The sequence below is a fragment of the Streptopelia decaocto genome (assembly GCF_964273445.1).
Source record: "Streptopelia decaocto genome assembly, chromosome: 1".
NCBI lineage: Eukaryota > Metazoa > Chordata > Aves > Columbiformes > Columbidae > Streptopelia > Streptopelia decaocto.
Window position 1 is genome coordinate 78,903,956 of NC_138663.1, and position 19,132 is coordinate 78,923,087.

Below are 19,132 nucleotides of genomic sequence, written 5' to 3' on the forward strand. Positions count from 1 at the left end.
ACACCAGTGAGCACTCGCTGTGATGTTAAAATTGGCCTGAATCACTGAACACTGAGCCTGTTTAATTCTTATACTTGCATCAGAACTTTGGGGGAATTACATGTTTCTGTTTAGTAACGAAAATGATTTAAAGCTACCTTAAGGTTTTATAATTCTTAAATCTATCTCAGCTGCTTCAGTGAATTATCAGGACCCAGGTGAAGTGGTTTCTGCCACAATTATATTTCCACCTGACTAAAAGGCATTTCCATCAAGAAAGAGAACTTCACCAACATCTACACAACTCATAGTATCTATGCATCTGACATCTCAACCTTTTGTTTCACTGATGAAGTTTAGAACATCCAAAATTGTGTTGATCATAGGTATACATTTCTAATGACCTGTAAGACCCCTATATAGACACAAAACAAGCCACAGATGCCTGACTCAGATCCACACAGTCACAGAGAATTTAGGGAATCAAAACAAAACAGCTTGTGTTAGTTTGTTGGTATGACTGAGAAGATGAGCACTCCATACTTGGTAAGAAGAAAGAAGGAAGAATTTGGACATTTTAAAACTTCTGGTACATTCATTTTTAAGGTTTTGGAAAATATAAAGAGCTTAAATCGACCAGGTTGAATAGTTAATTACTGTCATGAAGTCGAAAGTAAAAAAGAAAACAGAAGACAACAAAAAATGGTCTGTTTTCAATGTGACAAGGGTTAATAATGATCTGTGCTTTTATCCTGAAATCAGTATTGCTGACCCTGACTAGCGGTGTTACAGAAGATAAGTGAATACAGAAATGAGGAGAAAGCAGAGTAAGGATTTCAAGGAAAGTTAAGCACTGCGATAGATAAACGAGAACATCCTCCATCTTATTTTTTCACACAGCAGTGTTGGTTTCAGTGCACTGGCTCTATGTTGGTTACCAATTGCACTAGGTTTCCCCCTAGTAGACAGTTCCAGAAATGCCCATCTGCCACAGAAACGTGGCTCCGCATGCTATTATAGAGCTAATAGATCATAAGGTGCTAAAATAAAGCAGTGTGCTATATTATGTAATGCTTGCTGTTCTCAACAACATTTTTTGTGCATGTGAACCTGCTAAACTTATGTGCAATTGTGTGCGTATGAACAACAGCAATGATTTCTTAAATACAAACTGCATACCCCTGGATCTTACTAGACATAAAGGTCAATTCTGCATGTCAGGAGATGTAGATTTTAGTTTCATGCCCTGACATCAGTTATTGCAACCATCACATCTTTCTACTTCTCAGCTTTCCCAACAGCAAATGGGGATGATACTCAGTAGAGCATGAAAGTGTGTGTCTAAGAACAGAAAAAGTGAGGCTGCTAGAGAAAAAGCTGTGTCAGTACTTCACTAATGCACTTAAGTCTGGTGCTTTCTTGAATGATTAGATACAAGAGAGGGAGAGAAAGTTGATGTGGAAGAAGGAAATAAAAAAATGGAAGTAGGAAATTCAGAGGGAAGAAGAACACAAAAGAGAGGAAAAGGCTATACATGCAGGATTAAACTGGTAAAAGACACAGATTTTGTGTCTTGAAGCCTTTTCTCTTAAAAATCACTTCCAACAAGTTCCTGAGATCTCCCCGTAAGGTAAAAAGTGGTGTTCTCCATATGACAAAAACTGGCACTGTTGCTCTTCTGGAGAAGAGGCAGGAGACTGTCAGTTTTAGTTACTGATTAGCTGGAAGGGTTAAGGAACACAGCTGCCAGCACACAACACAGTGATGCTCAGCAACAATTCTCTCCCCTCTCCTTCTCACATGCTAACTTGAAAACTTTTGCATTAAAATACTTCCCTTACTAAAAACTTTTATTGCATCAGCATCTCAGAGCCTTGTTCTATTATTCCTATACATTATGCTAACTCATGGAAATGATGAGTGTTTTCCTCAAAAAAATCTTCTCCTAACCATCCTTTCTTCATCTGAAATTGTTGCAGTCTACTATAACATCAGTGCTGAAATAGCCTAAAAAGCCCTCATGCATAGACAGGTGATCCACCACCAGAAACCTCAACTGAAGGCAGAAATGAGTAGTAGATTGAACAGCAAGGCAAACCAGTCCTGAAACCATGGAGTGGCTCCATTTCCAATGTAACTGGCTACATGTCAGCTTCACCAAGGGCAGCACTGAATCCTTCTGACTCTGGCAAGGCCCAGACTGAACCCGACCAGCTCATGGTCTCTACGCTTTTACAATATTGCTCACAATACAGAATTTACTCTGCTGAAAAATATAAGTGTGAACAACTTACTGGATTCAGCATTTTCACAAGTTTCCATTTCTGCTGTTTCTTCCTCTTCGTGCTCATCAGTGTCTCCCGATTCATCACTATCTTCTATCCATTTTCCTGGCATCAGCCCCGCTGAGTCATAGGAGTTACATAGTGGTCCCACAATGTGAGTGATGAAAGATTCCTGGAGGTGTGCCAGCTGAGGAGCAGAGCGATCCATGAAAGGGCTGATTGGCAAGCCCAGGCTAGCCTCTTCATCACCCTGGAGATGAAAAATAGCAGTAATTTCTCTGAAGTAAATGAAACAAAACCATGTCACGAAAAGGACTAATGCACATCAAACCAATTAGAAATGATGAAAGAAAAATAATTCAACTCTAACGCCACTTCCATAGCATGCCAGCATGACAGTGCTACAATTCCATCATATCAGGCGGTTAATCAAAGTTACAGCTCTTTTCTTGTAAGAGGACCCACTACTGATAGTGTGAATTTAACAAAGATGTTAGTTGATGACTCTGCAAGATGACACCCACTGCCCTGGTCCTGTACTTTACACTGTGTGAAAGTTTGAAAATCATTATTTTCTTCCTTTCTTCACTTTATTTTCACAAATTCCTCCTGATTTTGTGATTGTTAGCTCACAACCACCTTGTAGCCAGCCATCTGTTTGCAGGGAACAAGACTGAACTGCTACAAGCAAGGGCTCTGTCATTGATCAGGTTTTCTTACAAATTTTGTCTTAATTATACATATCTTGACATGGAGAATTCCTCTTGGATTTGAGTGATAATAATTTGTTTTCCTGGGAATATTAGAATGATCCCTATGAAAGCAGGCATTACTCAGAAAGTAAATCTTTCCTATAAAGATTTTTACTAGCTTTTCTTCAGGAAAGCAGGGATAAGGGGGGTATGGGAAGACTTTTCTCTCCCTCCTCTTACGATGTAAAAAAAGGTTAAACTTTCTTGCAGAACAAAATCTAATAAACTCATTAGTCTCTAACACAGCAAATCTTCTAGTGATATTACCAAGTTTTCAGCTGAGTAGACATGTCAACACTGGATGTCACCTCCCCAAATCTAATCTTCCTAATAAAGTCTGACTTGTAAATTAACGTTTTAATACAATACAGAGAACTATATTTGAGAATACAGATCAGAATTTGGAGAGAAATTTTCAGTTTCCTTTATGTTACATATTGCCCAAATTTATCTTCTTGTAACCTAAATTTTCCAAAACTCATGGACAATGTATCTAGTCAACACCCTGTTGATATTTGGGTAGGCCAAAGAAAGAGAGTTAAATTTTGAAGCATGTATGATAAATGTCTCATTTCTTTGTGTTTTGTTAATTGTTTTATTTCACTGTTTACCCACCCCAAAATGTTATGTTCAATCATTAAACAAAAAATATTAGTGATAAAAAAACATGCCATCCATTCTTGAAATAGCAAGCAAATTAAGAAGAGCTGGCATGTTGCTCTTCTTTACAGTAACACATCTGAGATTTCAGAAAGGTGACTACTGAAATGTTTACAAGTTTTTATTAATGTTCCATTAAAAGTTGATTTATTTTATTAAACATCTCACAGTGCATTTTTTGATTCTTCTTAATATACCTAACTTGTCTTCAAATAAATATGCTGAACATGCATAGGGAAGGAAACATACTGTAACAATATGACATAGGATTTTGAATGTTTCTATGCAACATGTTTTTAATAAGGAGCTTTTATTTACCCAGGTGTTAAATTCTTCAAAGGAATTGGTGTTTATTAAAGGAAATCCAAGAAACATATTTCATTATTTTCACAGCATAGGTCAAATGTACATATGTGTGCTTTTTGATAACAATTCTATGGAAATTCAAACTTCCCATAAAATTCTCCTTTTTAGAAATTAGAAAAATGAAGACTTTCCTCTTCTCAAAAAAAAAAAATCTGATGATCAAAAGCATGGTGAAGATGGTTTGATACACCTCTCATAGCACATTACATTAAAGAAAATCAGATTTTAACCTAGGTTAAATAAACTGAGTATCTAGCTTATCCACGTTAATGCCAAAGGTTAAGTCCTAAGAAGAAAATGTTCTTCGTTTTCAATCTCATCAGTATCCTGCTAGCATGGCAACTCCTGTTATGCAAAAAAAATGAAACAGGAACCCACCAGGATGTACTGATTTCTCAATACAGTGAATAAACATCTGTTAAAACACAAACAAACCCCAAAAAATCTTAATATCTTACTATCTGACCTCTTGCAATTTGCAAGCCAGGAGTTCAAATACATTTCTCCACAATCCGCATGCCAAAAGGAATGCCATTAACAAAGATAACACCATGTGTTATTTTGCATCAAAATTTGCAGAGAGGGTAAATCTCAAATGTGGTGGATTTTTGGTTTTTTTGTTGTTGTGGTGGTGGTGGTTTTTGTTTTGTTGTTTTTGTTTTTGTTTTTTTTTTTTTCCTTTTAAATTACAGGATTATAAAAAAGATAATCTCCAACAATCCTTTGGAGCAGCTTCCAAGAGCATGAAAACATTAGTAGCACACTTTTCTGACTGATAGAAAATAACTCAGATTACTACTGTGGAACAGATAATGCAGTAACCTCCCACATGTGTTCTTCCCAAGCTTGACCCAAAGCTCAATATCCAATACTTTGACGATATTAATGTACTGGAGCACTTGCTGCCTTATGACATGAGCTATGTTGGATTAAGAGAGAGTCATATCATATATCTGATTAACAGGTCTTGTTTGCACACAGTAGTCGCCCACATAAGCTATGATCATCACCAGAATTAAGTGAAGTACAATTTCTTTGAGAGTTGTAAAGAGAATAGACAAACATGAAGAAAAGCATTTGCTGACAGAAAATTCGGGAGATAAAGGCTGACCGCTCTTTCTTTAAGAAAAAATAAAAAGAAAAATGGAATCAGCTATAAACATAGTATATGCATTGTTATTTCTTTTTCTCAGGAGATCTCAAATAAATGAAGGAGCTTCAGGTCAATGTCTGAATTTTGTCCTTTTTCCCATTACTTCAAATACACCAGAAGCAGCAGCAAATCCTGTTTGGTTTTGTTTTGTTTTGTTTTTTCCAAACTGAAAGCACAGTAAACTTAGCCTGTGACTTCAAGTTACTGCACAAATTCCCTGAGAAGTCTGTGGGGCATCTGGTTCAGTGATTAAGCCTGCTCGCTTCCTCTCAAAAAGACAGGATGTGGAGTTTAGTTTAACCAGCAAATTCAAAATATGTTCCCAACCAGGAAACAGAGTTTCCTGATTGGAAATGTATTTTGCACCCCCAGGTTCCAGTACAGGTTGGGGAATGACCTATCAGAGAGCAGCGTAGGGGAAAGGGACCTGGGGATCCTGGTGGACAGCAGGATGACCATGAGCCAGCACTGTGCCCTTGTGGCCAGGAAGGCCAATGGCATCCTGGGGTGTATTAGAAGGGTTAGTAGGTCAAGAGAGGTTCTCCTTCCCCTCTACTCTGCCCTGGTGAGACCACATCTGGAATACTGTATCCAGTTCTGGGCCTCTCAGTTCAAGAAGGACAGGGAACTGCTGGAGAGGGTCCAGCGCAGGGCAACAAAGATGATTAGGGGAGTGGAGCATCTCTCTTATGAGGAAAGGCTGAGGGAGCTGGGTTTCTTGAGCTTGGAGAAGAGGAGACTGAGGGGTGACCTCATTAACGTTTATCAATATGTAAAGGGTGAGTGTCACGAGGACGGAGCCAGGCTCTTGTCGGTGACAACCAATGATAGGACAAGGGGCAATGGGTACGAAGTGGGACACAGGAGATTCCATTTAAATATGAGAATAAACTTCTTCACAGTGACAGAGCACTGGAACAGGCTGCCCAGGGAGGTTGTGGAGTCTGCTTCCCTGGAGACATTCAAAACCTGCCTGGACGCCTTCCTGTGTAACCTCATCTAGGTGTTCCTGCTCCGGCAGGGGGATTGGACTAGATGATCTTTTGAGGTCCCTTCCAATCCCTAACATTCTGTGATTCTATGAATGGTGTGGAAACAGCCCTGTCCTCTGTACTCAGCAGGAGTAAAGAGGTTATTATGAGAAAAGGTTCAATTAAGGGCTCCCTTACACCTGGCAGGAGAGGACCGGTGCCTGGTTGTATTCCCAGGTCTTTGAAAATCAATCTGTGGCTGTCCTTCCTCGCACTACTGTCAGCTGAGCCTTGCATAATTAGTGCAGTTGTGCTGACAAACCTTCTGAAAGCTGAAAGTGTTGTCTTAAAAAGTAAAGTATGCATTAGGATCAACGTGCAGGAACTAGATACAGTCTATGACAAACTGGAAGTCAATGCTACAGTTGTTCTCAGTACATGAAGGTTCTGTGTGTGTGAAGAGAGATACGGCCCACAGGGAAGCGAAAATAATCCCTCTGCTCTGTTTAAATCATCTCAATAAGCGGGTTGTGTGTAGTTTTGGAGATCATATATTAATACAAGTTTAAGCCACCTAGAGTCACTGCAGAGGGAACCATCAGATGTCTTCGAAAGACATAGAAAGAAGGAAGGATGAAAAGACAGTTTGCACCAAAGAAGACTGAAAGGAAGACACGACGACTGCCAATAGGTAAAAAAGAGGAAAGGAACACTTGTTCAACATGTCCACTGTAAGGATAGTGCCAGACAAGAACAATTAAGCCTGTAGAAACCCCATCATCAGAGGTCTTTGAGGACACATCGGAACATCAGTGACACATCAGTGACAAATGTACTTTCACTGATCCAGCAAAAGGTTGGACGAGTGTAATTGCAGCCCTCCCCTTCACCCCTGTTCTTTGTGATTTTGTCTTATCACCAGCACTAGCATGCTGTAGGAGTGTTTAAAACAAGACATACAACCAGCAGGCCCCAGTTTGGATGTGCATTGATTTACCTGTTCATAAAACTCATTGACAATGCCTTCTGTCCACTGCAGATGCAAATCTTTGCATTTTGCAGGTCCATTTATATCAGCCAGTTTGATGCACATTTGGCAAACCAGCAAGCGGTCGTTCTCATTAGTCCAGTCAATTCCAACATCATCATTTACCTAGCAGAAAGAAAAAGGAAAACCGTGACAGTAATCTTGGAAAAAATAATACACTCACAGTGGAAATTCTACCCTGGGACATCTGACAGTGTTATTTAGCTATTTAACCAAATCACAGGTGTAATCAGGTGAGCCAGCCCAAGGCTGGAATTTACAATCAGCTTTAGATCAATCTGTAAAAAGAAAAATAAATGAAAGATAATGAACACTGAGATAAATTATGAGAAATTAATACTTAGCATATGATATGCCTGTTTGAAAGCATTTTCTAGGAAAACAAACAAAGGTAACCTTTCCATGACATTTTCCAAGAAGCTGCTACCTAATTTGTGTACAAAGATAAATTTCCACCAAATGCCATGCCGATTTAATTCCAGTGTGCAGACACATGTAAAAGGTTTATTTCCGTATTTTAGATAAGCATGTGTGAAAGTATTCCCTATATTTTTTCTTTTCTCTGTTTTTCCCATACCTCCCACAATAAAATGTGGTATCAACTGATCTAAAATGAAAGGGTAACCTTCAATGAATCACAGAAAGGTTGAGGTTGGAAGACACCTTTGGAGCTCATCTACTCAAACACTCATGCTCAAGGCAGGACCAGCTAGAACAGGCTGCTCAGGATCGTGTCCGGTTGGGTATGAATATCTACAAGGAGGGACACTTCACAGCCTCTCTGGGCAACCTCTTCCAATGTACAACCCCCACAGTTTACTCTCATAGTAAACACGTTCTTTCTTATTTTTAAATGGGGATTCCTGTATTTCAATTTGTGTCCATTGTCTCTTATCACAGGATACTGCTGAGAAGAGTCTGGCTCCATCTGCTTTAGTCTCCCTATGAAGTGTTTATACACATGGCTGCATCCCATCATGTCCCATGGACTTGTGTATATCCAGTTTGTCTAAGTGCTCTCTAACCTGACCCCATTCACTAAGTCTTCACCACTCCAGACTTTCTCTCACATCTCAGGGGTGTGGGATTCCTGAAGCCAGGTCTTAGTCACAAAGACTGAGGCTGAGAAAGTATTGAGGACTGCAGCCTTTTACATCTCCAAATGGTGAGCGGTACCAGCCCTTACTGACATCAGTCACATTTTCCTACCTCAGCCTTTTCTCCTAGAATATCTCCTGGTGTGAGAGGGGCTGTCTTCTACTGTCCACTTAATTTTCAAAATTCAAATTCCTCCTTCAAACACAGCTTTAATTGTCAAGCTTGCAATAGTTATATAAATGGGCAGAAAGTTATTGTGCTATGATTAGACGAAACTTCAACGTCCCCTGTCAGCAGGTCCCCTGCCCCATACAGCAGTGGGGCCCACATGGTGAGGGCTTTGCTTTTGGTGTACATGATCCAATATAACTAATATCATAGAATGGTAAATGATCCAATGCATTGATATCATCAAAGCATCAGACAGTGAACTTCCTTCAGTATTTCTAGGTACTTTCCAGACTGCAAGCTTTTCTGGTAGGAGGATGCTCACGCTACGTGTGTTTACACTGGCTTCTGTACAGAAGGGTCTCTCTGCCTGTAGTCTCAATATACTACATATATTATACAATATACAGTTCAGCAACCCAAACAGTAACATGAGCATTTAGAGCTAATTTTATCAGTTGCGGCACCTCCACTCATACACAAACATGTCAGGTCTGGTCTCTGAGACCACACTGGTACAAAAGAGTTTTTGCTGACTAAACTTAATAATCTCTTTTTAAGGTAGAGATTACACTGGGAAATCCAGACTCAGACACAAGCACTGGTTAGTATTTTCACTTTCTCCTCCACTTTTTATTCCATGCATGACCATTTGACTATTCAAGCAACAAGGAGAGAGAAGGAGGTTAACAGAGGTCCTTGGAAATCTATAGCGAGCTGACAGTACGTGACATATCAGATTGTTCTCCTATTTATCTGCAGTGTCTCAGGTATCACCTTGCTTGGTTACAACAGTGGTTACACCTACTGTTGTCCAGCCTGATAGATTTAAGACAAATTTAGTTTTCAATATCCACAATTTACAGCTACTGCTTTGGTCAAGCTTGTCCTCTTCCACAGTTAAGACAGTTAATCTCTGTGACAAAACCACAGTAATCACTGGTTTAGCCTGCCTTTTTTCATTCCCTACTTAGGTTCACAGAAGTGAAGGTGTTGGTCCAAACTGTCAAATTCAAAGGATGTATTCAGACAGGCTAAATTGCCCATGCCTTATTGTCATTGTAACCCTGATATATGAGAATCTGCCAATACTGTTCAATACTCTAAGAGGAAATTAGGCAGGTGAAAATGATTCCAGAGTTCAAAATTAAGACATAAAGAAATCCCTCTGATATTACCAGAGGTTTTGGGACATGACTAGCAGAGATGCAGGCAGAAGGAGTTCAGACTTTTAAGCATCTATAGATCAGTTCTCTGTCTATCCCAGACCATAATTTAAGGCGCTTCTTTATAGCATCTTAAAGCCTAACAATGAAAGAGATGTTACAGCGAAATGGAAACCAAAACCAGTCATACATCTGGAGGCTTCAAAATTTCAGGATACAAGCCCATCCTAAGCAATACCACAAGAAAACATTCTATCTATGTCACCAAAACAGCTGGGATGTCCTAGTCCTGGATGAGAAACACATTGTGCTTGGTGTGTTTCTCACCAGGAACAAGAAGGGAGTAACAGCTCCAAAGGCAGGTATCATCTAGGTGACATGCCAACAGCTCTGAGGGATGATGAAGTTTAATAAAGTAACTTGATAAGTGGTGATTTCCAATAAATTAGGTTGAAACTGTACAGTAATTTTTGAAAATGGTTTCCCAGGGTTGTGATTTTATACTCACGAAACGGAGCATGCAAGAAAGATCTTTAGTGACCTTTCTTTGGGGTTTACCCATTTGAAACAAAGTAGGAGAGAAAGATCATGCTTTCATTGCATTTGAAATTACAATTTCAAAATTGTTATGATTTCTGTGCTTTGCCACAGTAACAGTACGATTAAATCAATACAAATTTACATTAAGTATTTTTAGCCATTATGGAAACTTGATAACACCTTTGATTTTTTTTCCCTGAGTGCTTTGCTAATAGATCCAAAGTGCCAGTCAACAGTAAATAGTATTGAAAAGTAGGATGTAATAGGGATTTACATTCAAATAGTCCATAATATCCTTAGCCTTAAACCATTTTCTGAAAAGACTAAGCAGTTGTGCCACTAAATTTAAATAAGTAAAAAGGAACATAAGTGCCTGATTAGTATTCAACAGCATGTTTTACAGCAGCCAAAAGGACATTCAGAAGAAAGAGCGACACAGCAGCCTTTCTAGCTTTTTCACTGTGATGCTATCAAGCCCCACAATCTTTTCTGATCATCCACCAGAAACCCGAACCAATCTTCTTACCTTGGCATTGAATTTGGCAACAAAATCAAAGTGTTTCTTCAGATCAGTAGCCAAAATTGCCTCAATGACGAGGAAGCGGAAATGCTTGAACTCCACGTGGTCGAGGTTGACCAGGAAGTTGTACTCTGGCCTTGACATGAAAAGGTTCCAGGCAGCAGCAGCGTGGTGGTTCTCCAGGACGGAGCGGTCGTTGTACAGCACCGCCTGCAAAAGCAATGTGGGCAGCTGAACACTGAGAAACCTCTTAGCAAAAGAAACATCACAATGCAGAAATGAGAATGTCATTGGGATGATGTGTGAGCGTGGATGAGGTTTGGTTGAATACTTATTTTTTTTTTTAAAAGAACTTCCTGAACTATAAATATATGATCTTGGCAGGATTAATAGCAAATACCTGAATTGTGATGGCAAAGATTTATTGGAAGACTGATTTGGAAAACCTGGGTCTTTCATACTCAAGGTTCTTTGGCTCCTGACTGAACTGTATTATATGACAACAGATTATTCTGTTTCCAGACACAAAATAATGACTAATATAATCTATGTTTGTGCTTCTCTGTTTCTCAGAATTAACCTCACTAACAGGAATTATTGTGTTTGGTGTTCGTACTGGGTAATTCTGTCCATATTGGATAGATTCCAAACACATAAACAAGTGAAATTCCAGTTTGCAACCTGACAATACACACACAGCCTAACGGATTGCTCAATGCTACAATCCAAAATTGGTTAAATCTTTACCAAAACAAGATAAATGATACTCATAGTAATAGCAATTCCAATCAGGAACTAAAGAAAGATCTAGAACATGGACTTTAGGGGACAACAACCATCCAGAAAATCTCCACTTCAGCAGCATTCAGTCTTTTGACAATTTGGTTTATGGAAATAAAAGTTTTTGGAAATATGCTTACATGTAAAATACATACAAATTTTGTAACTTTTTACACAAATATATACATATATGTTCCCGTGGCTTTTCACTTAAATTATACTTTTTTGTCATCTGGAGGTGAAAAAATTAAATCCTATCCTAAAGTAGAGAACCTATTCTTTAACGCAGAGGACAGGTTGCTGAAACAACTCAGCTTTACAGTCCACCTTGCCTAAGTGCAGAGTAAGCACTTGAGACAGATATATTCTGCTACACACGCCTGAGTCCTGAAAGCAAATTTTTAATACATCAACGCTTTAATTACTGAATGCTGATACTGCTTCTTGTGAAAAAAGAAGAAAATACCTAGATGCCAAATTCAAGTTCTGCAAACTTCGGGTGACATCAGATTAAAAAAAAGAAACCCAAACAAATAAAAAAAAAAATGAACAGCAAACCAAAATCAAAAACCAAAAACATAAAAAGGAGGACTTAAGTTTTTCACATTAATTTATTTTCAAAATAGGAACAATACATCAAGGCTAATAATCTAATTTCCCTTCTTGATTTTTACAACCACAAAGTTACAGCACTCGTTCCATATAAACAGATTTAAGGATAGCATACGTTTTCTATTAATCTATTTACCTGGCCAGAGTATCAAAGTTCTCAGTCACAGAAAGATGTTGTTGCAAGGATGGGAAGTATTGGTTTCTAGTTTATAGACAGAAACTGATACAGAGCAAGTACAGGTCACTTGCTCTGGATGAGAGAGAAAGGCTGGATCCAAGCTGGGGAGTAAATCTAGAATTTCTGCATCCCTGCCTGTCTTCTCACCATTAAGCTATCTTTTTTTTTTTTTTTTCCCAGCCCATAGAAATGTTTTTCAGAACAGTATGCTGAAGCCAGGCAGGTCAGCTATGTAAAGTAAGGAGAGATGATCTCATAATTAAGCCAATTAAGACTCAGAATTGCTGAATTCAGCTCCCAGCATTGGCAGCAACTTCTCTGTAACCTTAGCTAGGACTCAATTCTTCATCTGTAAAACTCAGATTATTTTCCACACACCCCTTGTGCTTAATAGAAGCTGCAGACACTGCTGGCAAAGAGAGGCTGTTACCCAAGACCTTCCAAACTTAACAGCAATGCTGGCAAAGATTTATTTACCTGAGGAGCACTCGTTGCTACCAAAAAGGCATTGGTCCTTCCTGGGTGATCATAATCATGCATGGCTGCAGCTACATAAAGAGCCATCAGTTCAAGGGCAGGGATGTTGCCAGCGAGGCATCCATAGCTGTCATCTGTAGGGGTGTATGTCTTTGAAAACACGTAACCCATGTGGCCGTGAGTGATTCCACTGTCAGAATCTGAGCAGAAATAAATAAATAAACAAAAAATCCTTACCACTTTTTCAGTGTCTTACCGAAACAGATAGAAGCAACAAAGCAGGAAGAGAAGAAGCCAGTTTACAATACATAATACAACAGTAAGCACACCCTGACTCAATGATTTCTGATACTGTGCACATGATTCAGTGCAATAAGGTACACAATTGAAAAGGAACAAATTCTGATCCCACCTGGGCATCTTCCAGCCAAGCCTATTCTCAAACTATGTAAGTTGCTAGCAACAAGCCATGGATTCATGGCCACGCTGTAGCTTCGTGGGTAACCTGATCCTCCCATTCCTTCCTCTAATTGCTTCACCATGTAATCTATGACACACTAACGGTCAAAGCCATGAACTAGTATTTATGAAATCAATTACGGTGTTATGTTTTCCAATCCAAAGGTCTAGACTTCAAATCTTTGCTGATTTTTTTGACAGCCTCTTTTTGAAGCAGCTTGAACATGCCTGTCACAGGCAGATACTGAGTGAGATGCTTTGCTAATTCAATCTGCTTCAATGGATCAATGTCTTTCAAATAGCAAACAGCAAAAAGCTCCAAAACTCCAGCCCTTTCATTCCACCCATTTCACTTCACCTATAAAGTCTCCATCAATCCTTGCTAATAAAATCTTCCAGGAATAAAAACATTTTCCACCCCATCAAAACATCCTGAAGAGTTTCACAAATGCCACACAAGCAGCAACAACAAAAGCAGAAGTGGAATTGGTTTCTGCAGCACTAATTCCTGCTTTTCCAGTAACTCCCATGAAATATAGACAGGTCTTCTAGCTGCTACAACTGAACCTGGAGAAGTTAATATAAAGCTGCAATGAGAACAGTTTCCTGTAAAGAAAAATCATAAACCAGCAGATGAGTGGTCTTGCAAACTAGTTGCAAAATGGTAACAAGTCTCTTTCTTTGGAGCCAGTGAGGAAAGTCGAAGGAAGACTTTGTGACAGCTAAGCAGTGGCAAGTGCACGGCACTACCGGCATGTCCCAGTGGTTTTGTAATAGAAAATCAATGCAGGGTTTGAGGATTTAAAAATCTAAACTGCTTCTGGAGCTGCTTTGAAAAGCACTACTAATTCAGTTTTCCTAGAAAAAAAAAAGCTATTGTAAAAATGAAAAGGTTACAACCATCTGTTGTTATGGGTGACCACAAAGACACGCATTCACACATCATTAGATGTGAAGTATTGGGTTTTGGAGGACCAATTCCATTATCTTCAGAGCTACACAAACATACCTTAACACCTTCAACATCCAACCTGCTACTGAAATTAAAAGTCTATATAAAAACAAGTACTGCACACAATCCCCAACTGCTGACCTTCTAACAAAAAAATTAATGACAAAAACTTTAAAAACACAGCGTATATATTTGCACATTTAAATATACCTGAATCACTTGCTGACCCATGATCATTAACCACAGTCGGGAGTCCTGGGATGGGCTGAGTAGTAAGGTACCAAACGGCATGCAGAACATCAGTTGCATGGATTCGGTTGTGATCTGTGATACAAAGCAAGTGACCCAGCTATTAAAGATGAAGGGTTTTTCCAACAGAGGGAAATCAGCACCATCTAGTGGGTACCATCTGGCAGTCAATCGAGCAGAGAGAAACAAACATGAAAAACACCTGTATTCTGTAAAAAGCTTTTTTTTTTTTCCATTAAAGCTGAAGCACATTCAATGGCATTCAATGCTATGTCTCACACTACTCCAGAAAGAAAAAAAAAAGCAGTGACGAAGAGGCAGCTGCAATGTAGGAAACTTTGCAAAGAAAATGTTAAACAAGGAGACTGATCTGTGCTACCAGCTCCAATCCTTTACTCCAGTGGTCGTCTTTTGCTTGTTAAATGCACTGTTAACCTCTGATTCAAATGAAATAACTGGGAAAAACTCATCCAGTTCAGCCAGATTTCACCCAGTTTCTAAATATAAGACAGGTAACGCTTACCTGACTCTTCTTGAGCAAATTTAGGTACCATGCTAGTAGCTGCACTGCAAAATATCAAACCTGGCGTACACCACAGAGTTAAACCAGGTTCTTTCCGCAGTTTTCTGGCCAGAGATAAAGAGTTCAGGCCTTGTGTCTGGCAATTTGGCTTGCTACAAGCTCTCTTTGCAGAAATGGGAGATAAAAGTCACCAGATCCTTCAAGTCCACACAAAGGTTTACCGTAGTCATAATTTGGAATCGCTTTGCTTACTCACTAAACGTGAGCATGATGTCATGCTACTTAGACCCTGTATTTACCTGTCACTTTCCTCTTTTGTCTCCTTTGTCTTCCCTGTGACCCTCCCTTTAATTATATTCATAATAATTGTTGTATATATAGTATATATATAATTATAATATATAAACCTGATCTAAAATATTATATAAGTCACTTGTTAGTGATTGCTGTGTGAAATTCTGAACAGTAAAACAGTAAGCAGCATAGGAATGGATTTTTTTTAAGTAGAGAGCAAAATAAGGAAGGAGTCTTATTTCCTCTGCCTTCCTCGAAGTACTAAGAACATTTTTCCAGAGACACTGATCTCCTCATGCAAAACCTAGAGGACACCCCTGCGTAGGGGGTCTAAACGCTCTTCTCAGGAGTAAAGCTTGGGGGAGCCTCTTGTGAGGCTGACTTAATCCAATTGGGACAGTCACCATTCTTTTGTGTGAATAACCCATTTTTTCAGTTCAGCAATCAAAAGAAAAAAGTGGTTAAGCCCAAACAAGTTGCTTCACCTTTTGCCCCTTCACAGAAATGAAAAAACTGGAAGGTAAATTAATTTTGTATTAAACAAAATATTCTGCTTTACTAAAATGAAACAACATAAGAAAAAAACAAGGAAATGAAGGGCTAGATCAAAAAAAAAAAAAAAATCCCGAGACTCTATAAATAGCAAAGCAGTTAAAAAAAAGAGGAATGGCTCCAATAGGATGGACAGACTATGGGACATCCACCTATAACCCCTTCAGGCTATAATCTGCTGCTTCAAATCCCTGCTCAGATTCAAACCAAGGCAAGATTTGGAATTCGGTCTCTCACTTTCCCAGAAGAGAGTTCGAACTACGTGGCTGGAAGGCATTTGAGGTAGCTTTCCTTCACTCCCTCTCACTGTATCTGTTCCAATTGGTATTTAATGCTTTGAGAGAAAGACTATATGACTTATTAAACCAATGTTTCAGACATTTTTGGGGGAGGCAGGAGAAAACAGGGTGTTCTACATTGCTCAACACAAGGGCTATCCATCAGCTAAAAGACTTAATAACTGGCTCCCTCATCCTGGAAAAGAAAAATTCTTTTGCAGTTGAAGCAGTTTGGTAAATTTTATTTGAATTAGTAACTACTTTGGGGATGACTGAAAGCAGGTTTTTCAGTGAATAAATGATTCACACTGAAAAATACCAGCTGAGCTGCAGTTGCAGAAGAACAGGATGCACTTATCTCCTTGGCATACTTTTTTCTGGTTTATAAAGCTTCTCCTTTGGTAGCATAGCACTGCTAGTGTGTAAAAATACAGTTTGCTTATGGGAGGGAAATGGTTCAATAACTTCTGGTCAGGGCATTGGGGTATACTTGCATCATCAAGAAACAGTTCTTTGTACCTGTAGTAGCTTTATATGGTTTCAGGCTTGCACAGAATTTGCCACGAATGAAACAACATGAGATGTTAAATGCAATGAAAAAAAGACGAGGCTGTGGTTCAACACCAGCCTATTACTAGAGAGCCATCCATTTATTAGCAATGTAGCAGAAGAAAAAAGGTAGCTGCTATGAGAGAAGAAAGGCTTCCATAACTAAGCATGTGGAATATACTCAAAACTTTATGGAAACACTGTTTTCTGCTGGGAATTTTTACTTACAAGGTATCTCTCGGTATCCACATTCCAAGGCATGAAAGTAGTTCATAAATTCCCTCACTGGTATTTTAAAGGTTTCAAACAGCCCCATGTCTTCAAAAAGCCTGTATGATACCTGAAAAAGAAACAAAACCACCATCCTCTAAAAATTAGATATAAAAATAATTGTCAAATTACCCCATGAAAACCTGCATTCCTGATAGTATTTTCTCAAGTACATTTGATCCAGCTATACCTGCAGCTATTTGCATTTCCATATGGATGTGGTTACATAGCCAAACAGAGGAGTTATTAGTACCAAACAGTCCTCTTCATTCCTTCATTACACTTTTCCAGATGTTTTTTTTTTTCCTTTCAGGCATATGGATCCCCCAAATTTTGCAGGCACCTCAGGAACATCCGCATATAAAGGAAGATACCCAGGGGTCTTCAGTGTTTTGGGAAAAATTTACCTACAAACTTCTCCAAGGAGCACCCATGATTAAAATCAGTTCCCAGGAAAAGGGGGAACAGATGAAGGAATAACAAAAGGAGAGGACCATTTGGATGCCATGCATTATTTCCTCTCCCTCTCCCCCACTTTGGAAGTGAAATGGCAAAAATGACTTCCATGGGATTTCAGAGGGAGGCAGCAAGCAGCTTAGGAAGCAAAGCTGCTCCAAGCATTCCTACACGGAAAGATGACTGTAGACACAGGAGAAGGTCTACTGGAAGGGAGAATGTAATGGATGAATGAGGGGGGTGTTCGGGAGAGATGAGTAGGGTGCATAAGGAAGAGTGTGACCAGCAGGTCGAGGAAGGTTCTCGTCCCCTCTACTCTGCCCTGGTGAGGCCACATCTGGAGTACTGTGTCCAGTTCTGGGCTCCCCAGTTTAAGAAGGACAAGGAATTACTAGAGGGAGTCCAGTGGCAGGCTACAAAGATGATTAGGGGCCCAGAGCACCTTTCTTGTGAGGAAAAACTGAGAGAACTGGGTCTGTTCAGCCTGGAGAAAAGAAGGCTGAGAGGGGATCTCATAAATGTTTATAAATATCTCAAGGGTGGATGTCAGGAGGATGGGACCAGACTCTTCAGTGGTGCCCAACAATAGGATGAGAGGCAACGGGCGCAGACTGAAGCACAGGAGGTTCCATCTGAATATGAGAAGAAACTTCTTCTCAGTAAGGGTGACAGAGCACTGGAACAGGCTGCCCAGAGAGGTTGTGGAGTCTCCTTCTCTGTAGACATTCAAAACCCGCCTGGACACACTCCTGTGTGATCTGCTCTTGGTGAACCTGCTTTGGCAGGTGGGTTGGACTAGATGATCTCCAGAGGTCCCCTCCAATCCTAACCATTCTGTGATTCTGTGAAATGTAGACAGCAGCACCTACAAAATGGATGCTTTGGAAGACAAGTTTGAACTTGACATACAGAACAATGGGACAGTGTAAAATTGCTGCCTGACCTTTTCACTTCTTTCACAAATTGGATCCTGAAGCCTTTCAGCTTCTTTATTTATTTACTGCTGTTAGCTAAATTCTGTCCTTTTGATGCCATCTGTCTGGTAATGATGTGCCTAAAGCTAAGCAATTTGAAGCATATTTGGAATGATGAGTGCTATTCTGATAAGAAATTGCTACAAATTATGTTTCGTGTTTTATTCCTCAATGTAAATCAAACAGCTATCCACACCTATTTCTTTCCCTAGATTGTGCATATAAATTGAGACCTGGGAGCTGCATCTAAGGTTTAATAAACAGAAACTTCAAATGTCCTGCAACTGTGGATTTTTACAGTAAGAATAATAAAAAAGGACATGAATTTGCAGCCTCAATGATACTGCCGCCTTACTCCCACCTCCTCTTCTAGTCATTGCCTAGGAAAAATCTGCACGTGACCTCACTCTCTGGCAAAGCATTGCAACAGGCAGCGATACTGCAGAGACAGGTTGAGTGAGGTGTCTGACACGACTTGGGATGCCCCTCTAATGACACGTATCTAACAGCTGGGGTTCTGCTGGTGGCCCCACCTCTTACCTCTGTTCCCATCGTAACTGTATTAGTGTCACTAGCAATGCAGTTAGAAGAGTCATTGCTGATGGTAATTTTGCTTTGTGGCCATGGATGTTGGCCCTAAAGCAAAAAGCTCTTTGTAGCAAAGGAACTAAGGAACTACTGAATTACATACAGTGCTTTGGAAGACACAAGCTTAGAATAAAAGGCAGGGCCTGTGGAAGGCAAAACTTCACTATCTGAAAACCCCATGGGAACCTCCTGTACAGAGGCAGAATGAAGAGAGTGACTTAATGCATAATTTGGA

At 39.6% G+C, this 19,132-nt stretch overlaps 1 protein-coding gene across 2 annotated transcripts in view; it reads right to left on the minus strand.

Moving 5' to 3' along the window:
- The window catches only part of PDE3A (phosphodiesterase 3A), a gene marked incomplete at its 5' end in the record, with an annotated part of 266,489 nt that overhangs the window by 11,021 nt on the left and 236,336 nt on the right, over positions 1-19,132 (minus strand). For both annotated transcript variants that reach the window (XM_082063703.1, XM_082063704.1), the window contains 6 exons: positions 2,274-2,514; positions 7,164-7,319; positions 10,713-10,916; positions 12,754-12,953; positions 14,375-14,488; positions 16,838-16,949. In XM_082063703.1, coding sequence (XP_081919829.1) covers positions 2,274-2,514; positions 7,164-7,319; positions 10,713-10,916; positions 12,754-12,953; positions 14,375-14,488; positions 16,838-16,949 — 1,027 coding nt within the window. The remainder of the gene's footprint in view (positions 1-2,273; positions 2,515-7,163; positions 7,320-10,712; positions 10,917-12,753; positions 12,954-14,374; positions 14,489-16,837; positions 16,950-19,132) is intronic.